At 46.2% G+C, this 17,703-nt stretch overlaps 2 protein-coding genes across 2 annotated transcripts; both read right to left on the bottom strand.

Annotated features, from left to right (window-relative positions):
- Positions 1 to 1,007: 1,007 nt before the first annotated feature.
- LOC141026717 (uncharacterized) lies at positions 1,008 to 1,537 on the bottom strand. The gene is made up of 2 exons (XM_073503560.1): positions 1,346 to 1,537; positions 1,008 to 1,298 (listed from the first exon to the last, which is right to left on the bottom strand). The coding sequence occupies exons 1-2, from the start codon at positions 1,535 to 1,537 to the stop codon at positions 1,008 to 1,010; spliced, it is 483 nt and encodes a 160-aa protein (XP_073359661.1).
- A 3,108-nt stretch (positions 1,538 to 4,645) lies between these two features.
- On the bottom strand, positions 4,646 to 5,183 carry LOC141026716 (uncharacterized). The gene is made up of 2 exons (XM_073503559.1): positions 5,067 to 5,183; positions 4,646 to 4,999 (listed from the first exon to the last, which is right to left on the bottom strand). The coding sequence occupies exons 1-2, from the start codon at positions 5,181 to 5,183 to the stop codon at positions 4,646 to 4,648; spliced, it is 471 nt and encodes a 156-aa protein (XP_073359660.1).
- Between the last annotated feature and the right edge of the window lie 12,520 nt (positions 5,184 to 17,703).

The raw sequence follows: 17,703 nt of genomic DNA, 5'->3' as shown, positions 1-17,703 counted from the left end.
GGCGGCACCTGAGCAAGGTCCAGCGACCAAGCGCGTGCCAGAAGCATAGGGAGAAGCGCTCGCGAGAGATCTAATCGGGGCGTCGAGGATGCGGAAGAAGGCCTGGTCCGTGACGAGGCGCCCCCGTTGCCCATAGAAGGCGGAGGCGCGGACAAGCAAGGAGGGCAGCGGGAGGAGGCGGACGAGGATCTCGCCGAGGTGGTCCTCGTCTCCGAGTGGCCCCGCCGTCTGCGGATGGCCGGTGCGGAGGGCCATCACGCCGCCACCGCCGCTGCCCTCGTGACTCATGTGAAGATAAACGGAAATGAGTAAAGCGGAGGCTGTGCCCTACTGGACGATACCTAAGAAGGAAGGAATACACGGGCTGGGCCTCTAGAGAAATACGTTCTAGATAAATACAATTGAGTTATAAAACAAAAAAACAACTACTAATTATATTGATATAATTTGCTACCAATTAGTTCAAAGCACAGTAAAGGCTTTGGGCAACCATGCATGCAAAATAATTAAAGATAAGAAATTACCTGCCGTATAGAAGTATGCGAACGGATGGTAGGAATACTCCAAAAATCACCACTCCAATGACTCAAGTTGAAGCATGAAGGAGTAGGTGGCCGCACGCCCACTGAAGGACACTGTTAGAAGAAGCGCATCACCATCCTCGAAGTACCCTACTATATTGAGCATAGCATACCAAAGCATACTATGCATGTGGGCGGTCTATCGTGGCACCTATATGGCAGTACCATGTCTACTGAGCATGTGTTCCCACATTTGTAGGCTCTGGTACGAAAATACAGCGAAGCCAACACGGCCATGATCACCCATGATGATCTGGATGCTGGAACTGGGAATGCCATTAAAAATAGGCCTCCTGACAACAGATAGTGTTTCGCAATCCAAATCAAACTTGAGTATGCCATCCAGGGGCATTTTTAGCCACCGGTAAACATCATTTCCGGTAAGGGTGGAGGGGAGCAACTTGCTGACAATACATGGTTTCGCCATTATGGGAAGATCTCCCCCTCACCAGTCTCTAAGGAGTAGACCCGGGCTAGCACTGGGTGTCTCCATCTTGTGGCCACCAGAACCACGTTGAAGGGGCCCGAGTGGTAGTCTCCATGCAAGTGACCTTGCACGTCGGCAACAGCGCAGAGCACGGCCCCATTGTAGATGACGTACGCGCCATCGACGAAATCTAGAGGAATTACCACGCCGCGGAGGCCCCTCGTGACAGGGGCGAACAGAAGGAGAAGGGTCAGATCCCGGTTGATGACGAGGACGCGGCATGGCGGCATCTGAGCAAGGTCCAGCGCGTGCCAGAAGCATAGGGAGAAGCGCTCGCGAGAGATCTAATCGGGGCGTCGAGGATGCGGAAGAAGGCCTGGTCCGTGACGAGGCGCCCCCGTTGCCCAGAGAAGGCGGAGGCGCGGACAATCAAGGAGGGCAGCGGGAGGAGGCGGACGAGGATCTCGCCGAGGTGGTCCTCGTCTCCCAGTGGCCCCGCCGTCTGCGGATGGCCGGTGCGGAGGGCCATCTCGCCGCCACCGCCGCTGCCCTCGTGACTCGTGTGAAGAAAAACGGAAATGAGTAAAGCAGAGGTTGTGCCCTACTGGACGATACGTAAGAAGGAAGGAATACACGGGCTAGGCCTCTAGAGAAATGCTCACTCGCTAATTCTGCTGCTGTCGTAGAGGTACACGCGTATTCTACCATGTATGTTGTGTTCTGCTGCTGTGAATAAAGAGAGTTATGTGCTTATTGCTTTGTTTTGAACACCTTGCAAACTATTGGAGACTTTCCCTTTAAAGGAAGGTAATGAATCTTACCTTTTATATATACTAGTCGGCAACCTGTGTGCCCGCACGGGCTTTACAAATTAAGTATCCTTATGATTCAACATGGAGAGGGAATAGTATGTCATGTAAAAAATGTTTCATTCCATTAAAAAAATGTTGCTGACATTTTTGAAAAATGTTCACGCATGTCGAAAGTATGATCGTGACACTTTTATAATTGTTTGTACGACATAATATAATTGTTTGTCAAGATGATAGAACAGTAATTGACACCTCAACTTAGGGAAATATAAAGGGTGACACATCAACCATTGAACAATTTTCGCTAGCTAATGGACATGTGAAGAATTTTCTCCTTTAGCAAGGGTCGGTGTTCATGGCCATATCAAACACTGAGGGGGTGCATAAAACCAAGACAATAGTGTCACTAACTTAACAAATAACAATTGACTGTCAGCCTCACAAGTCTAAATTTCTATGCTTTCAGTGAACCACTCAGTCAACATGTTAAAATGGGGAAGAAGAGGATGTTCTATGCATGGATAATAGTAATAGCATTAACAACAACACAATCCTGAAACAAACTAAGGTCTATTTGGCATACCATATGAGTATTCTTACATGTCAATAACTTGGTATGTATTGTCAATAGGCGGGCTCAAGAAACCTGCTACATGTACTGATATGTTTACGGTAATATTGTCGATAGAAAATCTTTTACTACATAAGAAACCTGCTACATGCAATGGAGTCCTTTTTAGAGCCTTGTATGCTTAAATTTTACGTGAAAGATTTACTAGGAAGGTGTCTTTGACTACACGTTATATTGAGCAGATTGACAAATTTTCACAATCTGTTTTATGTTTCTTTAAACGATGAAAACATCGGATTCCAGGAATGGGGACTAATCCCGCTTCCCGCCGCACGCACGCCATACCCCCACCAACCCGACCAATAGGTTGTTCCCCACAATGACTTTATATAGAGGATGTAAGCAAAGAAATGATATGATAGTGCACATTAGTCAAAATAGTTTGATATCTTTCCAGATAAATACAATTGAGTTATAAGACAAAAAAACAACTACTAATTATATTGATCTAATTTGCTACCAATTAGCTCAAAGCACAGTAAAGGCATTTGGCAACCATGCATGCAAAATAAGTATGTTCAGGCATCTCCTGTAATGTAAAGATAAGCAATTACTTGCACTATAGAAGTATGCGAACGGATGGTAGGAATACTCCAAAAATCTTTGATTAAGATTCGTCCACTCCAATGACTCAAGTTGAAGTATGAAGGAGTAGGTGGCCGCACGCCCACCGAAGGACACTGTTAGAAGAAGCGCATCACCATCCTCAAAGTACCCTACTATATTGAGCATAGCATACCAAAGCATACTATGCATGTGAGCGGTCTATCGTGGCACCCATATGGCAGTACCATGTCAATTGAGCATGTGTTCCCACATTTGTACGCTCTCGTACGAAAATACAACGAAGCCAACACGACCATGATCACCCATGATGATCTGGATGCTGGAACTGGGAATGTCATTAAAAATAGGCCTCCTGACCACAAATAGTGTTTTGCTATCCAAATCGAACTTGAGTGTGCCATCTAGGGGCATTTTTAGCCACCGGTAAACATCATTCTGGTGAGGGTGGAGGGGAGCAACTTGCTAATAATACATGGTTTCGCTATTATGGGAAGATCTCGCCCTCATCAGTCTCTAAGGAGTTGACCTGGGCTAGCACTGGGTGTCTCCATCTGGTGGCCACCAGAACAACGTTGAAGGGGCCCGAGTGGCAGTCTCCATGCACGTGACCTTGCACGTCAGCAACAGCGCAGAGCACGGCCCCATTGTAGATGACGTACTCGTCATCGATGAAATCCAGAGGAATTACCATGCCGCGGAGGCCCCTCGTGACAGGGGCGACAGAAGGAGAAGTTTGAGTACACATTATATTGAGCAGATTGACTAATTTTCACAATCTGTTTTATGTTTCTTTAAACGATGAAAACATCGGACGCCAGGAATTGGGACTAAACCCGCTTCCCGCCGCACGCACGCCATACCCCCACCAACCCGACCAACAGGTTGTTCCCCACAATCACTTTATATAGAGGATGTAAGCAAAGAAATGATATGATAGTGCACATTAGACAAAATAGTTTGATATCTTTCTAGATAAATACAATTGAGTTATAAAACAAAAAAACAACTACTAATTATATTGATCTAATTTGCTACCAATTAGTTCAAAGCACAGTAAAGGCATTGGGCAACCATGCATGCAAAATAAGTATGTTCAGGCAACTCCTGTTATGTAAAGATCAGAAATTACCTGTCGTATAGGAGTATGCGAACGGATGGTAGGAATACTCCAAAAATCTTTGATTAAGATTCGTCCACTCCAATGACTCAAGTTGAAGCATGAAGGAGTAGGTGGCCGCACGCCCACCGAAGGACACTGTTAGAAGAAGCGCATCACCATCCTTGAAGTACCCTACTTTATTGAGCATAGCATACCAAAGCATACTATGCACGTGGACGGTCTATCATGGCACCCATATGGCAGTACCATGTCTATTGAGCATGCGTTCCCACATTTGTAGGCTCTGGTACGAAAATACAGCGAAGCCAACACGGCCATGATCACCCATGATGATCTGGATGCTGGAACTGGGAATGCCATTAAAAATAGGCCTCCTGACCACAGATCGTGTTTCCCTATCCAAATCAAACTTGAGGATGCCATCCAGGGGCATTTTTAGCCACCGGTAAACATCATTTCCGGTGAGGGTGGAGGGGAGCAACTTGCTGACAATACATGGTTTCGCCATTATGGGAAGATCTCCGCCTCATCAGTCTCCAAGGAGTAGACCCGGGCTAGCACTGGGTGTCTCCATCTGGTGACCACCAGAACCACGTTGCAGGGGCTCGAGTGGTAGTCTCCATGCAAGTGACCTTGCACGTCGGCAACAGCGCAGAGCACGGCCCCATTGTAGATGACGTACTCGTCATCGACGAATTCCAGAGGAATTACCACGCCGCGGAGGCCCCTCGTGACAGGGGCGAATAGAAGGAGAAGTTTCAGATCCCGGTTGATGATCAGGACGCGGCCATGGCAGCATCTTAGCAAGGTCCAGCGACCAAGCGCGTGCCAGAAGCACAGGGAGAAGCGCTCGTGAGGGATCTGATCGAGGCATCGAGGATGCGGAAGAAGGCCTGGTCTGTGACGAGGCGCCCCGTTGCCTAGAGACAGTGGAGGCGCAGACAAGCAAGGAGGGCAGCGGGAGGAGGCGGACGAGGATCTCGCCGAGGTGGTCCTCGTCTTCCAGTGGCCCCGCCGTCTGCGGATGGCCGATGCGGAGGGCCATCTCGCCGCCACCGCCGCTGCCCTCGTGACTCATGTGAGGAAAAACGGAAATGAGTAAAGTGGAGGTTGTGCCCTACTGGATGATACGTAAGAAGGAAGGAATACACGGGCTGGGCCTCTAGAGAAATGCTCACTCGCTAATTCTGCTGCTGTCGTAGAGGTACACGCGTATTCTACCATGTATGTCATGTTCTGGGCTTTACAAATGAAGTATCCTTATGATTCAACATGGAGAGGGAATAGTATGTCATGCAAAAAATGTTTCAATCCATTAAAAAATGTTGCTGACATTTTTGAAAAATGTTCACGCATGTCGAAAATATGATCGTGACACTTTTATAATTGTTTGTACGACGTAATATAATTGTTTGTCAAGATGATAGAACATCAATTGACACCTCAACTTAGGGAAATATAAGGGGTGACACCTCAACCATTGAATTTTTTTCGCTAGCTAATGGACATATGAAGAATTTTCTCCTTTAGCAAGGGTCGGTTGTCATCGCCATATCAATCGCTGAGAATCCACTCCAAATCAAAGTACGGAGGGGTGCATAAAACCAAGAAAATAGTGTCACTAACTTAACAAATAACAATTGATTGTCAACCTCACAAGTCTAAATTTCTATGCTTTTAGTGAAACACTCAGTCAACATGTTAAAATGGGGAAGAAGAGGATGTTCTATGCATGGATAATAGTAATAGCATTAACAGCAACACAATCCTGGAACAAACTAAGGTCTATTTGGCATACCATATGAGTATTCTTACATGTCAGAAACTTGGTATGTAGTGTCAATTACTCCTAATATAGCATCAATTAGCGGGCTCAAGAAACCTGCTACATGTACTGACATCTTTACGGTAATATTGTCTATAGAAAATCTTTTACTACATAAGAAACCTGCTACATGCAACGGAGAACCCTTCAGAGCCTTGTATGCTTAAATTTCAGGTGTAATATTTACTAGGAAGGTGTCTTTGACTACACGTTATATTGAGCAGATTGACTAATTTTCACAATCTGTTTTATGTTTCTTTAAACGATGAAAACATCGGATGCCAGGAATGGGGACTAAACCCGCTTCCCGCCGCACGCACGCCATACCACCACCAACCCGACCAACAGGTTGTTCCCCACAATCACTTTATATAGAGGATGTAAGCAAAGAAATGATATGATAGTGCACATTAGTCAAAATAGTTTGATATCTTTCCAGATAAATACAATTGAGTTATAAAACAAAAAAACAAAACTACTAATTATATTGATCTAATTTGCTACAAATTAGTTCAAAGCACAGTAAAGGCATTGGGCAACCATGCATGCCAAATAAGTATGTTCAGGCAACTCCTGTTATGTAAAGATAAGAAATTACCTGCCGTATAGGAGTATGCGAACGGATGGTAGGAATACAACAAAAATCTTTGATTAAGATTCGTCCACTCCAATGACTCAAGTTGAAGCATGAAGGAGTAGGTGGTCGCACGCCCACCGAAGGACACTGTTAGAAGAAGCGCATCACCATCCTCGAAGTACCCTACTTTATTGAGCATAGCATACCAAAGCATACTATGCACGTGGTCGGTCTATCGTGGCACCCATATGGCAGTACCATGTCTATTGAGCATGCGTTCCCACATTTGTAGGCTCTGGTACGAAAATACAGCGAAGCCAACACGGCCATGATCATCCATGATGATCTGGATGCAGGAACTGAGAATGCCATTAAAAATAGGCCTCCTGACCACAGATAGCGTTTCGCTATCCAAATCAAACTTGACTATGCCATCCAGGGGCATTTTTAGCCACCGGTAAATATCATTTCCAGTGAGGGTGGAGGGGAGCAACTTGCTGACAATACATGGTTTCGCCATTATGGGAAGATCTCCCCCTCACCAGTCTCTAAGGAGTAGACCCGGGCTAGCACTGGGTGTCTCCATCTGGTGGCCACCAGAACCACGTCGTTGAAGGGGCCCGAGTGGTAGTCTCCATGCAAGTGACCTTGCACGTCGGCAACAGCGCAGAGCACGGCCCCATTGTAGATGACGTACTCGTCATCGACGAATTTCGGAGGAATTACCACGCCGCGGAGGCCCCTCGTGACAGGGGCGAACAAAAGGAGAAGGTTCAGATCCCGGTTGATGATCAGGATGCGGCCATGGCAGCATCTTAGCAAGGTCCAGCGACCAAGCACGTGCCAGAAGCATAGGGAGAAGCGCTCGCGAGGGATCTGATCGAGGCTTCGAGGATGCGGAAGAAGGCCTGGTCCGTGACAAGGCGCCCCGTTGCCCAGAGACGGCGGAGGCGCGGACAAGCAAGGAGGGCAGCGGGAGGAGGCAGACGAGGATCTCGCCGAGGTGGTCCTCGTCTTCCAGTGGCCCCGCCGTCTGCGGATGGCCGATGCGAGGGCCATCTCGCCGCCACCGCCGCTGCCCTCGTGACTCATGTGAAGAAAAACGGAAATGAGTAAAGCGGAGGCTGTGCCCTACGGGATGATACGTAAGAAGGAAGGAATACACGGGCTGGGCCTCTAGAGAAATGCTCACTCGCTAATTCTGCTGCTGTCGTAGAGGTACACGCGTATTCTACCATGTATGTCGTGTTTTGCTGCTGTGAACAAAGAGAGTTATGTGCTTATTGCTTTGTTTTGAACACCTTGCAAACTTTTGGAGACCTTCCCTTTAATGGAAGGTAATGAATCTTACCTTTTATATATACTAGTCGGCAACCTGTGTGCCTGCACGGGCTTTACAAATGAAGTATCCTTATGATTCAACATGGAGAGGGAATAGTATGTCATGCAAAAAATGTTTCACTCCATTAAAAAATGTTGCTGACATTTTTGAAAAATGTTCACGCATGTCGAAAATATGATCGTGACACTTTTATAATTGGTTGTACGACGTAATATAATTGTTTGTCAAGATGATAGAACATCAATTGACACCTCAATATATGGAAATATATGGGGTGACACCTCAACCATTGAACAATTTTCGCTAGCTAATGGACATATGAAGAATTTTCTCCTTTAGCAAGGGTCGGTTGTCATCGCCATATCAAACGCCGAGAATCCAGTCCAAAACAAAGTACGGAGGGGTGCATAAAACCAAGACAATAGTGTCACTAACTTAACAAATAACAATTGATTGTCAGCCTCACAAGTCTAAATTTCTATGCTTTCAGTGAACCACTCAGTCAACATGTTAAAATGGGGAAGAAGAGGATGTTCTATGCATGGATAATAGTAACAGGCTCTGCTTCCCTCTACGAAGGGCCTATATTTTACTTTTCAGTTTTTACTTCTATGCAAGAGTTAATAGTGTTCATTCCTATTTTCAACCTCAATTATTCTCTACTTGGCAAGAATCATGTGGTAGGGAATGATCCAGGCACATATATCCAGTTGAATATAGGTAATCATGAGTTATTATTATTGACATTATCAGCTATGATAAGCAAGTTGGGGTGCGAACATTAAGCCCCTATCTTCCTATGTGTTTGACTCAAATGGTTTGTTCAAAAAATTTGCTTTGAGTGTCAGCAATCATGCAAGACTAAATGATAGTTGAGTATGTGGAATTTGCTAAATCAAAGCTCTTACATAGACATTTGTTGAAAATAAGATGAATTGCAATTGTTTGATGACTGAGAACATATTTTGTTAGGTTTCAAGAAAGTTTGTGGTCTATACGTTAACATGTGAATACCTTGCTAATTGATCATGAGGTATTTTATGAGATAAGCTACTATTTTATGATATATAATGATGCTAAAAAAGGTGTTTGGAATTATCAATGATCAAACTTGTGCACTATTCTAGCATTCACACTTCATAAATTATGTATGTTATAATTTACTTACTCAAGGATGAGCAGGAAATAAGCTTGGGGATGTTGATACGTCTCCAACGTATTTATAATTTATGAAGTATTCATGCCATGTTTACAATAATTTTATATGGTTATTGTGCACTTTTATATGATTTTTGTGGACTAAGTTATAGATCCAATGCCAAGTGTCATTTCCTGTTTTTTTGCATGTTTTTTGTATCATAGAAAATCCATATCAAATGAAGTCCAAATACAATAAAAGTTTACGGAGATATTTCTTGGAATATATGTGATTCTTGGGAAAAGAATCAATGCAAGACGGTGCCCGAGGGCTCCACAAGGCAACATAGTGCATTCTACCCCCTGGCCTCGCCCCCTTGCCATGTGGGCACCTCTTAGGTCAGTTGGAGCTCTTCTATAGCTGCCAGAAAGATAATTACCTGATAAAAATCCCCTCAAAAGTTCAGCTCAATCGGAGTTACGGATCTCCGGGAATATAAGAAACTGTGAAGGGCTCCGAAAACAATCATGAGCAACAGAAGATTACAGAGAGATCCAATCTAGGGGAGATCTCCCTCTCTCTAGGAGGGCCAAGGAAGAAGAAGAAGAAGAAGGAGTAGGGACCCCATGCCACACTAGTAGAAAACAGGGCTTTGGTTCGGGCATGGCAAGCCCATTACTCCCGGTTCAGTCACGAACCGGGACCCATGGGGGCAGTCGTCCCGGTTCATGAGCCCGTAGGGGTGGCCGGGGCCTTGTGGGCATTGGTCTCGGTTCGTGTGGACCCATTTGTCCCGTTTCTAGCCACGAACCGGGACCAATGGACCTCGCTCCTGGCCCATAACCATTGGTCCCGGTTCTTGGCTTGAACCGGGACTGAAGGCTGGGCTTTAGTCCCGGTTCCAGCCACGAACCGGGACAAATGAGCTGCCTATATATACCCCATCGCCACAGCAGAGCACTCCACAGTGCTCTGTTTTTTCTGGCCAGCGAGGGGAGGGCATTTGGGTGCTCTAGCTCACCTCCTATGCACATGAGGTGTTCGATGAAATGTCTGAGCCACACTAGTTAATCTTTCTCCTCTCGAAACTCGACCACTGAGCTCCATTTTCCCCGAGATTTGTGTAGGTTTAGCGGTCCATCACGTCCCATCCCCGTCTTCACCGCCGTCGATTACCTGCGCCGATCTCGTCGCCGGCACCACCGTGGTGAGCCTCTTGTTCTTATCTTCTTTCTGAAAGCAAAAAATTCTTACTTTAGATAGATACTTGTCTAATTTTCTTACTTTTATTATTCCTTGTTATTATATAGTGCGATGGTTTTGGTATCCGCCCCCGTCGGCCCTCGTCCTGTCTATGATTCGGATGTGGTATATATTATCTTTTTATAACTATTTGGTTCATTTATTGTTTATGACAACTAGGAAAGTGGCCTGCTCGATGCGCGGGCTAGAACTTTAGAAGTTTATAATCATGACATATTATGTGATTTGTGAAAAAAAACAAATTCAGACCGAAATGTGAATATAAAATATCATTGTCCATAGTTACAAAAACAATACCCAGTGAATAGTTAATTTACATTTGTAAGGAACATTTGTACTCTGGGCTTCCCTTTGTTAACAGAAGTGTCATCACTCTTGTTCTACGTGTAATAGTAATGGGGAGCTAAATGCAACTACAATGAATTTCAAAGTTGTAATACAACATCATTAATTGGCTAGCACATTTCATTAAACAATATCAAGATACTTAGGAGAACATAATTCGTATACATATATGGTTATCAGAAATACTGCAATAATTCTCCAAGTGCCGAAAGGTTATCCGCCGACTTTGATTGTTTATGTGGATAATAATCAAAATGATGCAAACAGTTTCAAATATCCAACATGCCCAAGTTAAATATAACTTAGAATAGATGATGTTTAACTGAGTATGTGTCTTGGCAACATTACTAAAAGCATGACTTATTCAACCTCTTGCTTGGCATAAAAACACATTAGCCAGAGCATTATCGGCGCTTCTAACATTACAGGAGGTGTCCATGTAGTCTTCCAGGTGAACATGGGTCACTAATAAATATAATACATGGAGGAAAAGATCCAAAATGTACTTCACGTGAATAAACATATGTGTTCCCAGCAAAAAGAAAGGATTAAACATATGTGAACGTAATTAAGCAGATAATAAATCTTTAGTTGTGTATGAGCTCTACCCCAGGAAGGACAAGATACTTCTGTACTTTCATAACATTATGGTCACACGACAGCAATGTAAGATTATAAATTGTCAGAAAGTGAATGCTCCTTCAAAATATGTAAAAGTCGAACACTAAGATTTAAGTGTAGTGCTTGCAGTTAATCTGAACAATATATAGGGACGGGTTACTGAAAATCCCACTATTTTGAATTTTGTTTTGGCCTCGATACAACATCTTCTCAAACCATATTGCCTAAACATGCGTTACTTCAATAAGAATAGAAAAATAATTTCGCACACCATCTAGCTAACAGCAATAAATCAAAGCCTGCCACATTAATGAGATAATATGTAGGAGAAGCACTTAATGAACATATAGAAGATACATGTCTCCATTAATAGAGATTCTGAATTAACTTGAAGAGAACATATCACATGTGAATACTGTGTCATGTATATATCCTTACATGAAAACATTGAAAGATTAGTAGCCAAATATATCATCCATCAGGAAAAACTGCAACTTCTTGTGAGATCGTAGTGCCATGCAATTTTCTTCTTCCAGCTGAGATACAAGAAGTTCTAAAAGACTTACAGTTTCTCTGTCACCACTACGACCGATCTTGTTGGAACACTTATATTGTCAAACCAAACTTGTTCTCATGTCATTATTCAGTTTATAATGCATTCCTATATTATAAGTGATTTAGGAAAATATTTTGATGAAAATACATCCAAGATGGTGTGTATTGATTAATGCTGGAGTCAATACAACTTGGAGGTATCATATTACATTCCAAGTCGACATGTTCGTCTCATAGACAGCATAGTGAAAATAAATGACACCAAAATTTACATAAAAATAATGCACTCAATTAGGGAGAAAAGTGCTTTTCCACATACAAAATAATTTTCTGAAAGCTACAGTAGTAAAATTTTCTATATAGGTTGCAGAGGGAAAGGTGAAGAGAAGTAAATATTAGAATATTATCTTTGAAGGTTGAGGCCCATTATCTGATGTCCGTGTGCTGCCATTCAACCGAGAGCTGAAATCTTTCAAGTGTGACGCCAAGATAAATACCGCCAGCCATGTTAAAAGTCTATCCCGCAAAATTTTAGAAAAAAAATGTTGATAATTGCAATATAAACAATTGGGCAGTTTATTCTATTTGAGGGATGGGTGAAGCCTATAATATCTCACGTGTCAGCATGAAAAGTGGAATCACTATATGTATCAATGGACGAAAAATGTGATAGAATTGTGACATGAACTCCAGAAACTTGTGTAGGAAGAGCCTTTGATCTACCACTCTTCGCCCCGCGTCGTCCTCCCCCTAGGGCGACTCGGGTGGCCAGAAACCTAGCCGCCGCCGCCGCCACAAACTCCCTCCTCCCCTCCCTCCGCCGCCGCCGGAAGACGCCGCCGGGCTAAGCCCGGGGGCCGACGGCGGTGGCGGGGGATCTCCTCTCTCGCGCGTCTCCGGGGTGGGGTGGACCCCAAGGCGTGACGTGGCGCGACCGATCTTGGATTTGCGGCGCGGCGGATGTCGACAGGCGGCGGGAGGCCTGCCCGTCCTCGGACGGCGACCGCTTGGCGCGGCGGAGGCCAGGGCTGCGGGCGTTGCGGATGGCCCTTCGCGCGGCGGCGGCGGCCGGCTTGGCCGCGGTGGCGTGCATGCTGCCTTCAGATCGGCGACGGCGGCGTGGAGGGCCTGGTGGTCTCGTCGGCGGCACCTCCGATCAGATCTGTTCTGACCGGTGCAACCGGCGGTGGTGGTCATCTCTTCCGTCAGAGGTGGTCGGCGCGAGGCTAGGTGTTCGGATCTCGGGATCCGTCATCTGGCACCAGCTGCGAGTCAGGGAGACATAGTTGCCGGTGAAAACCGAGCCGACGGCGGGCGATGGCGGCGTTCCACGTCGTTACCTTGATGAAGGCATCGTTATGTGACTACCGTCGACCCACTCGTATTGCTCCGGGGGAAACCCTAGGATCTGGTGTTCCAGACCGGACGATAGCGGCACTGCGGTGTCGTTTCTCTCTTGGGAGCATCGTTTTGTGGAGCAGCGCTGGAAGTCAGAGGCAGGAGGTGGAGCGGCTTCGTCTTGCACGGAGCTTCGGTGGATATGTCAAGTCATGCCTGACCGACAGGTGCTACGCTTGGTCATGCACTAGTAGAAAAAGGACCTAATGTGAGACACATTAGTCCCGGTTTGATTTTGGCCAGGTACTAATGGTACCATTAGTGCCGGTTCAAACGGCTATGCACTAATGCCGGTTCGTGTTGAACCTTTAGTACCAGTTCGTGCCACGAACCGGTACTAAAGGGTTGGTGGCAGGCTGGCGTCAGGCCGGGGCCCCACGATCACCTTTAGTACCGGTTCGTGGCACAAACCGGTAATAAAGGGCTTACCTTTAGTACCGGTTCGTACCATGAACCGGGACTAAAGGGGTCTGACCTATAATCCCGGTTGGAGACACAAACCGGGACTATAGGGCAATTTTCAAACTCTACCCCCCCCCCCCCCCCCCCCCCGTGTATCGCCATTTCAGTTTTGCAAAAATCAAAAGAAAATGATAAAAACTTCAAAGGATGGGGGAGTGAGAGGATGGGTGACCGGTCGGGAAGTTAGACGATTTGGAATGAGTGATCCACACTTGTCAGGAAAACAACAAGTGCAGACTTGGAAAGGGCAACTTGTCAGGAAAACAACAAGTGCAGACTTGGAAAGTAGAGGGAATAGAACTCCGAAGTTAAGCGTGCTCAGGCTGGGGGAGTGAGAGGATGGGTGACCGGTCGGGAAGTTAGACGATTTGGAATGAGTGATCCACACTTGAGTAGTTAAGAGGGGTGATTAGAGAATAAATCATCAAATAATTCAAAAAATTGAAAATCGAAAAAAATTCAATTTTTTTCCAAAATTTTCAGAAAAAAGTTTCAAAAAAAAACCTTTAGCACCAGTTGGTAACACCAACCAGTACTAAAGGTCCCCCATACCACAGCGCAAGCTCACGCCACATGGTGGGCCTTTAGTGGCGGTTCGTGCTGAACTGATACTAAAGGGGGGGGGGGCTTTAGTCTCCACTCTTTAGTGCCGGTTGCAGAACCGGCACTAAAGGCCCTTATGAACCGGTGATAAAGCTTCGTTTTCTACTAGTGATGCCTGGTCGGCAGGTGCTACGCACGACAAATCCTCCAAGGCTTCAAGCTGTGTCGGCTGGTGGTACGTGGCAGCATGGCGCTGAGGTGTATTAGTGGCGACCGCGACGTGTACAACTGTTTGCGCGCAGGGATGAGGTGCCGTTGGGCGCCGTGGTGGCGTCGACGATAGCTGGACCGAGCAAGGTTGATGCATCAGTACAGTTCTGAAGAGGGAGCGGTGGCAGTTGGCAGCGGCGGCCTTTGAGAGCGCGCCGGACCAGTGTGTGCCCCAGACCCGACAAGTGGCTAGGTTGGGGTCTCAGGTCTTAGATGTTAGGCTTGGCTGCGATGTCTGTTTGGTATTAGGCTCAGGCTATCTGCGCCCCTTCATCAACGGGATAGGTGTAGCGACAGTTTGTTGCTTAGACCGCGGCTTTAGTCTTGCTGTTGTATGACTTCGTAAGGTCTTGTGAGAATAATTAATAAAGTGGCCGTATGCATCGCCTAGATGCAGAGGCCGGGGGTCATCCTCCTTTTCTAAAAAAAAGACACTTGTGTAGGCTTATTTAAAGCTTGCAATGCAGACCATGCAAATGCAGTTACCTTGTCCATCTCTTGAAAAAGTAGGGAAATAGAAATAAAATTAGTAAAGTTACAAGGATAAAATTGATCATAAAAGATATTCCTGAACAAAACAATCCTAGCTACCATGCAATTATATCAGCACTTTCCTTCCTTCTGATAAACAGAAGAGATATATATATAGCATTCATATGTATATATACTAACTAAAATTTATACCAGAGATGCTCCCTTTCTTCCATGTGACTAATAATGTACACCCTCGACATGAATATGAAGGCCTCTAGTTCAGTATTCAACTTAAGTACCATAAATTTATTTATTATTTGCATGACGACATAGTAGGTAGGTCAGTATATTTTGATGTGTTGGGTGGAATGTATGGTCGGGAGTGTTATCCTCGGTGAGGCTGCTTGGATCGTGTGCAACATACGACCTGAGAGTATGACACAAACTATGAAGACATTGTATGTACAGCGTTCAGTTGCTTGCGTCCTCGCGTCACTGAAATTCCCTTACATACACGTGCATGTACACTACACATCTCATGTCGGCCTGTTTTTCAAAGATTTTTTTCTGAAGCCATCAAATCATTAATTGACCGGTAAACATGCAGCCATACTGGATCGATGTCCACGTACTCCAGCCATGCGGGGTGCATGCTGCAATCGTCCTCCTCAACCTCTACGGCTGCATATGTTTCCCAATATTTTAGGCGCCAGTATGCCCTCTTTTTTTGCGGGCAGCAGTCTGTGTCTTCGATAACTTCACACCAAAATAAACTATGTAGAGGAGGGTTTGTACCTGATTTTGGATTCAGTGACCTGTCTGCACAGTCGAGTCACGCTGGTCGGTAGATACCTGAGAAAGGAAGCAAGATTTTTACCCGCCTTGCAGAGTGCTCTACTTAATCAAAACCTGAGCTTTCTGCAAGTACAATTGCAGCCTTAGCCAAATGACATGATCGTTCCATGTGCTAGCTAATAGAAATTGGATAATGATTGAGAAGTTTCTATTACATACAATGATTGAGAGACTGAGAGTAACCAAATCATGCATTCTAGTTGAGACGAAATAATGTGAACAATTACCTCATGGAACAGTTGCAACTTTCTCTTGATGAGACTGCACATACACGCGTAGGCATACCTTAAGAAAAATTCCCACAATAATTAGAAAGATCTAACCATATACATGCCCAGAACCAATTTTTCTGGCTTGATGAGATTTTACTGATGACCTACCTTTTTGGGGGGCAGGATATCAAGCAAATCTATGGGGCCTCTGCGATGAATACAACAGGTTGAAGCACATAGGAGGAATATAACGATACAGATTTACTTGTCTGCAGAGTGGGTGAGGATTGAAGGAAGATCAACTCAAATCGTTGTTGGGGTGTGATCTGAATGTATCCAATGAGCAATTACTTTGGGGACAGGGAGGCTGGGAGGTCATAGTGGATCCCATTCACTACCCGTGACCAATCATGAGCCATACCTCTAACTTAGGCAATGAAGGAAGAACTATTCCCAAATTTCTTCGTCAGATCACATCTGCAATGTTCCAGCCCGCCAAGGATCCTGCTGCCCATCGCACTCATGTTGCTCTTCCCCCCTTCGTCTGCATCATGCTTTCTTCCTTCTATAGTGCCTGCTATCTTGCCAGGTGACCTTCTGTAACCTATGGAGCGGGAGCTGCGTGAGATCTTCACATCGCAACGACGGCGGCGGCGGCGGCAGTGCGTACAGTAGGAAGTCGTAGGGCAGCCCCCACGTGCATGTTTTCCAAGCCTATGAAACAATTTTTTTTTACTTATACGGGAGAATTGAAGCTGGATAGGTGCAGTTTTTGTAACCCAAGACCAATTTCCATGGGAAAACGCTTTGTTTAAGCCGGCTGATTTCTCGTTTCTGTAAGTCGCCTCGATAGATCGACACGTGTTCGGTCGAAACGATGCACCGCCCCTCAACCTTATCCTTTTCCTGGACCAAGTCCTCCTCTTCCTCTGGACACCCGATCCCCTCTCTCCCAATTCCCCCTGCAGCCTTGCTCTCTTCTCTTCCTGAGCGCATCCGCCTCTGTCCCTCACCTCTCCCAGCCCCCGGTCGGTAAGCTGCTGCTGCTACAAGGGGCGCCGCTGCGCTGCGATGGCTGCCACTCGACGAGGAGCCGTAGCTGCGGGGGGAGCGATGGTGCGCATGTTGTGGGCGGCGGCGCGAGATCCCGCGGGGCTGCGTGGTACTGACCACCGGAGCTGCAGACGACAACGGTGTCGGAGGTGGGCGTCCACTCGCCGCACATGCTGCAATGGGAGGCTGAGGAGAGGAACATCGCAACATCGGGCGGCCAGAGCTCCGTCGCCACCGCGAGCTGTGTCGCAGCATCTCTGTCGCCGCCGTGTGATTCATCGCAGCACCCCGTCGCCGTCGAGTTATGCTGCAGTGAAGCTTCGCCGGCTCCCATCGTGTGCGGTGGTGGAGTACCACTGTGCCGGTGTTGGCGGGTCGTCGGTGCTGCATTGAAGCGCTGGCAGGGCTGCAATGAAGCGCCCCGGAGCTGCAGTGGAGCGCCGCGGCGGTTGTTGAAGCTCCGCCGAGGTAGCAATGAAGCGTCGTTGAAGCTGCAGTGAAGCGTCGCGGTGGTCATTGGAGCTCCGGCGAGGTTGCAATGAAGCGTCTTGGTAGTTGTTGGAGCTCCGGCGAGGTTGCAATGAATCGCCGTGGTTGCTGTTGGAGCTCCGGCGAGGTTGCAATTAAGCGTC

The sequence above is a fragment of the Aegilops tauschii genome, chromosome 7 (genome assembly GCF_002575655.3).
Source record: "Aegilops tauschii subsp. strangulata cultivar AL8/78 chromosome 7, Aet v6.0, whole genome shotgun sequence".
Lineage (NCBI taxonomy): Eukaryota > Viridiplantae > Streptophyta > Magnoliopsida > Poales > Poaceae > Aegilops > Aegilops tauschii.
The sequence above is the reverse complement of the archived record's forward strand: the minus strand, read 5'-3'. Positions and strand labels throughout refer to the sequence as shown.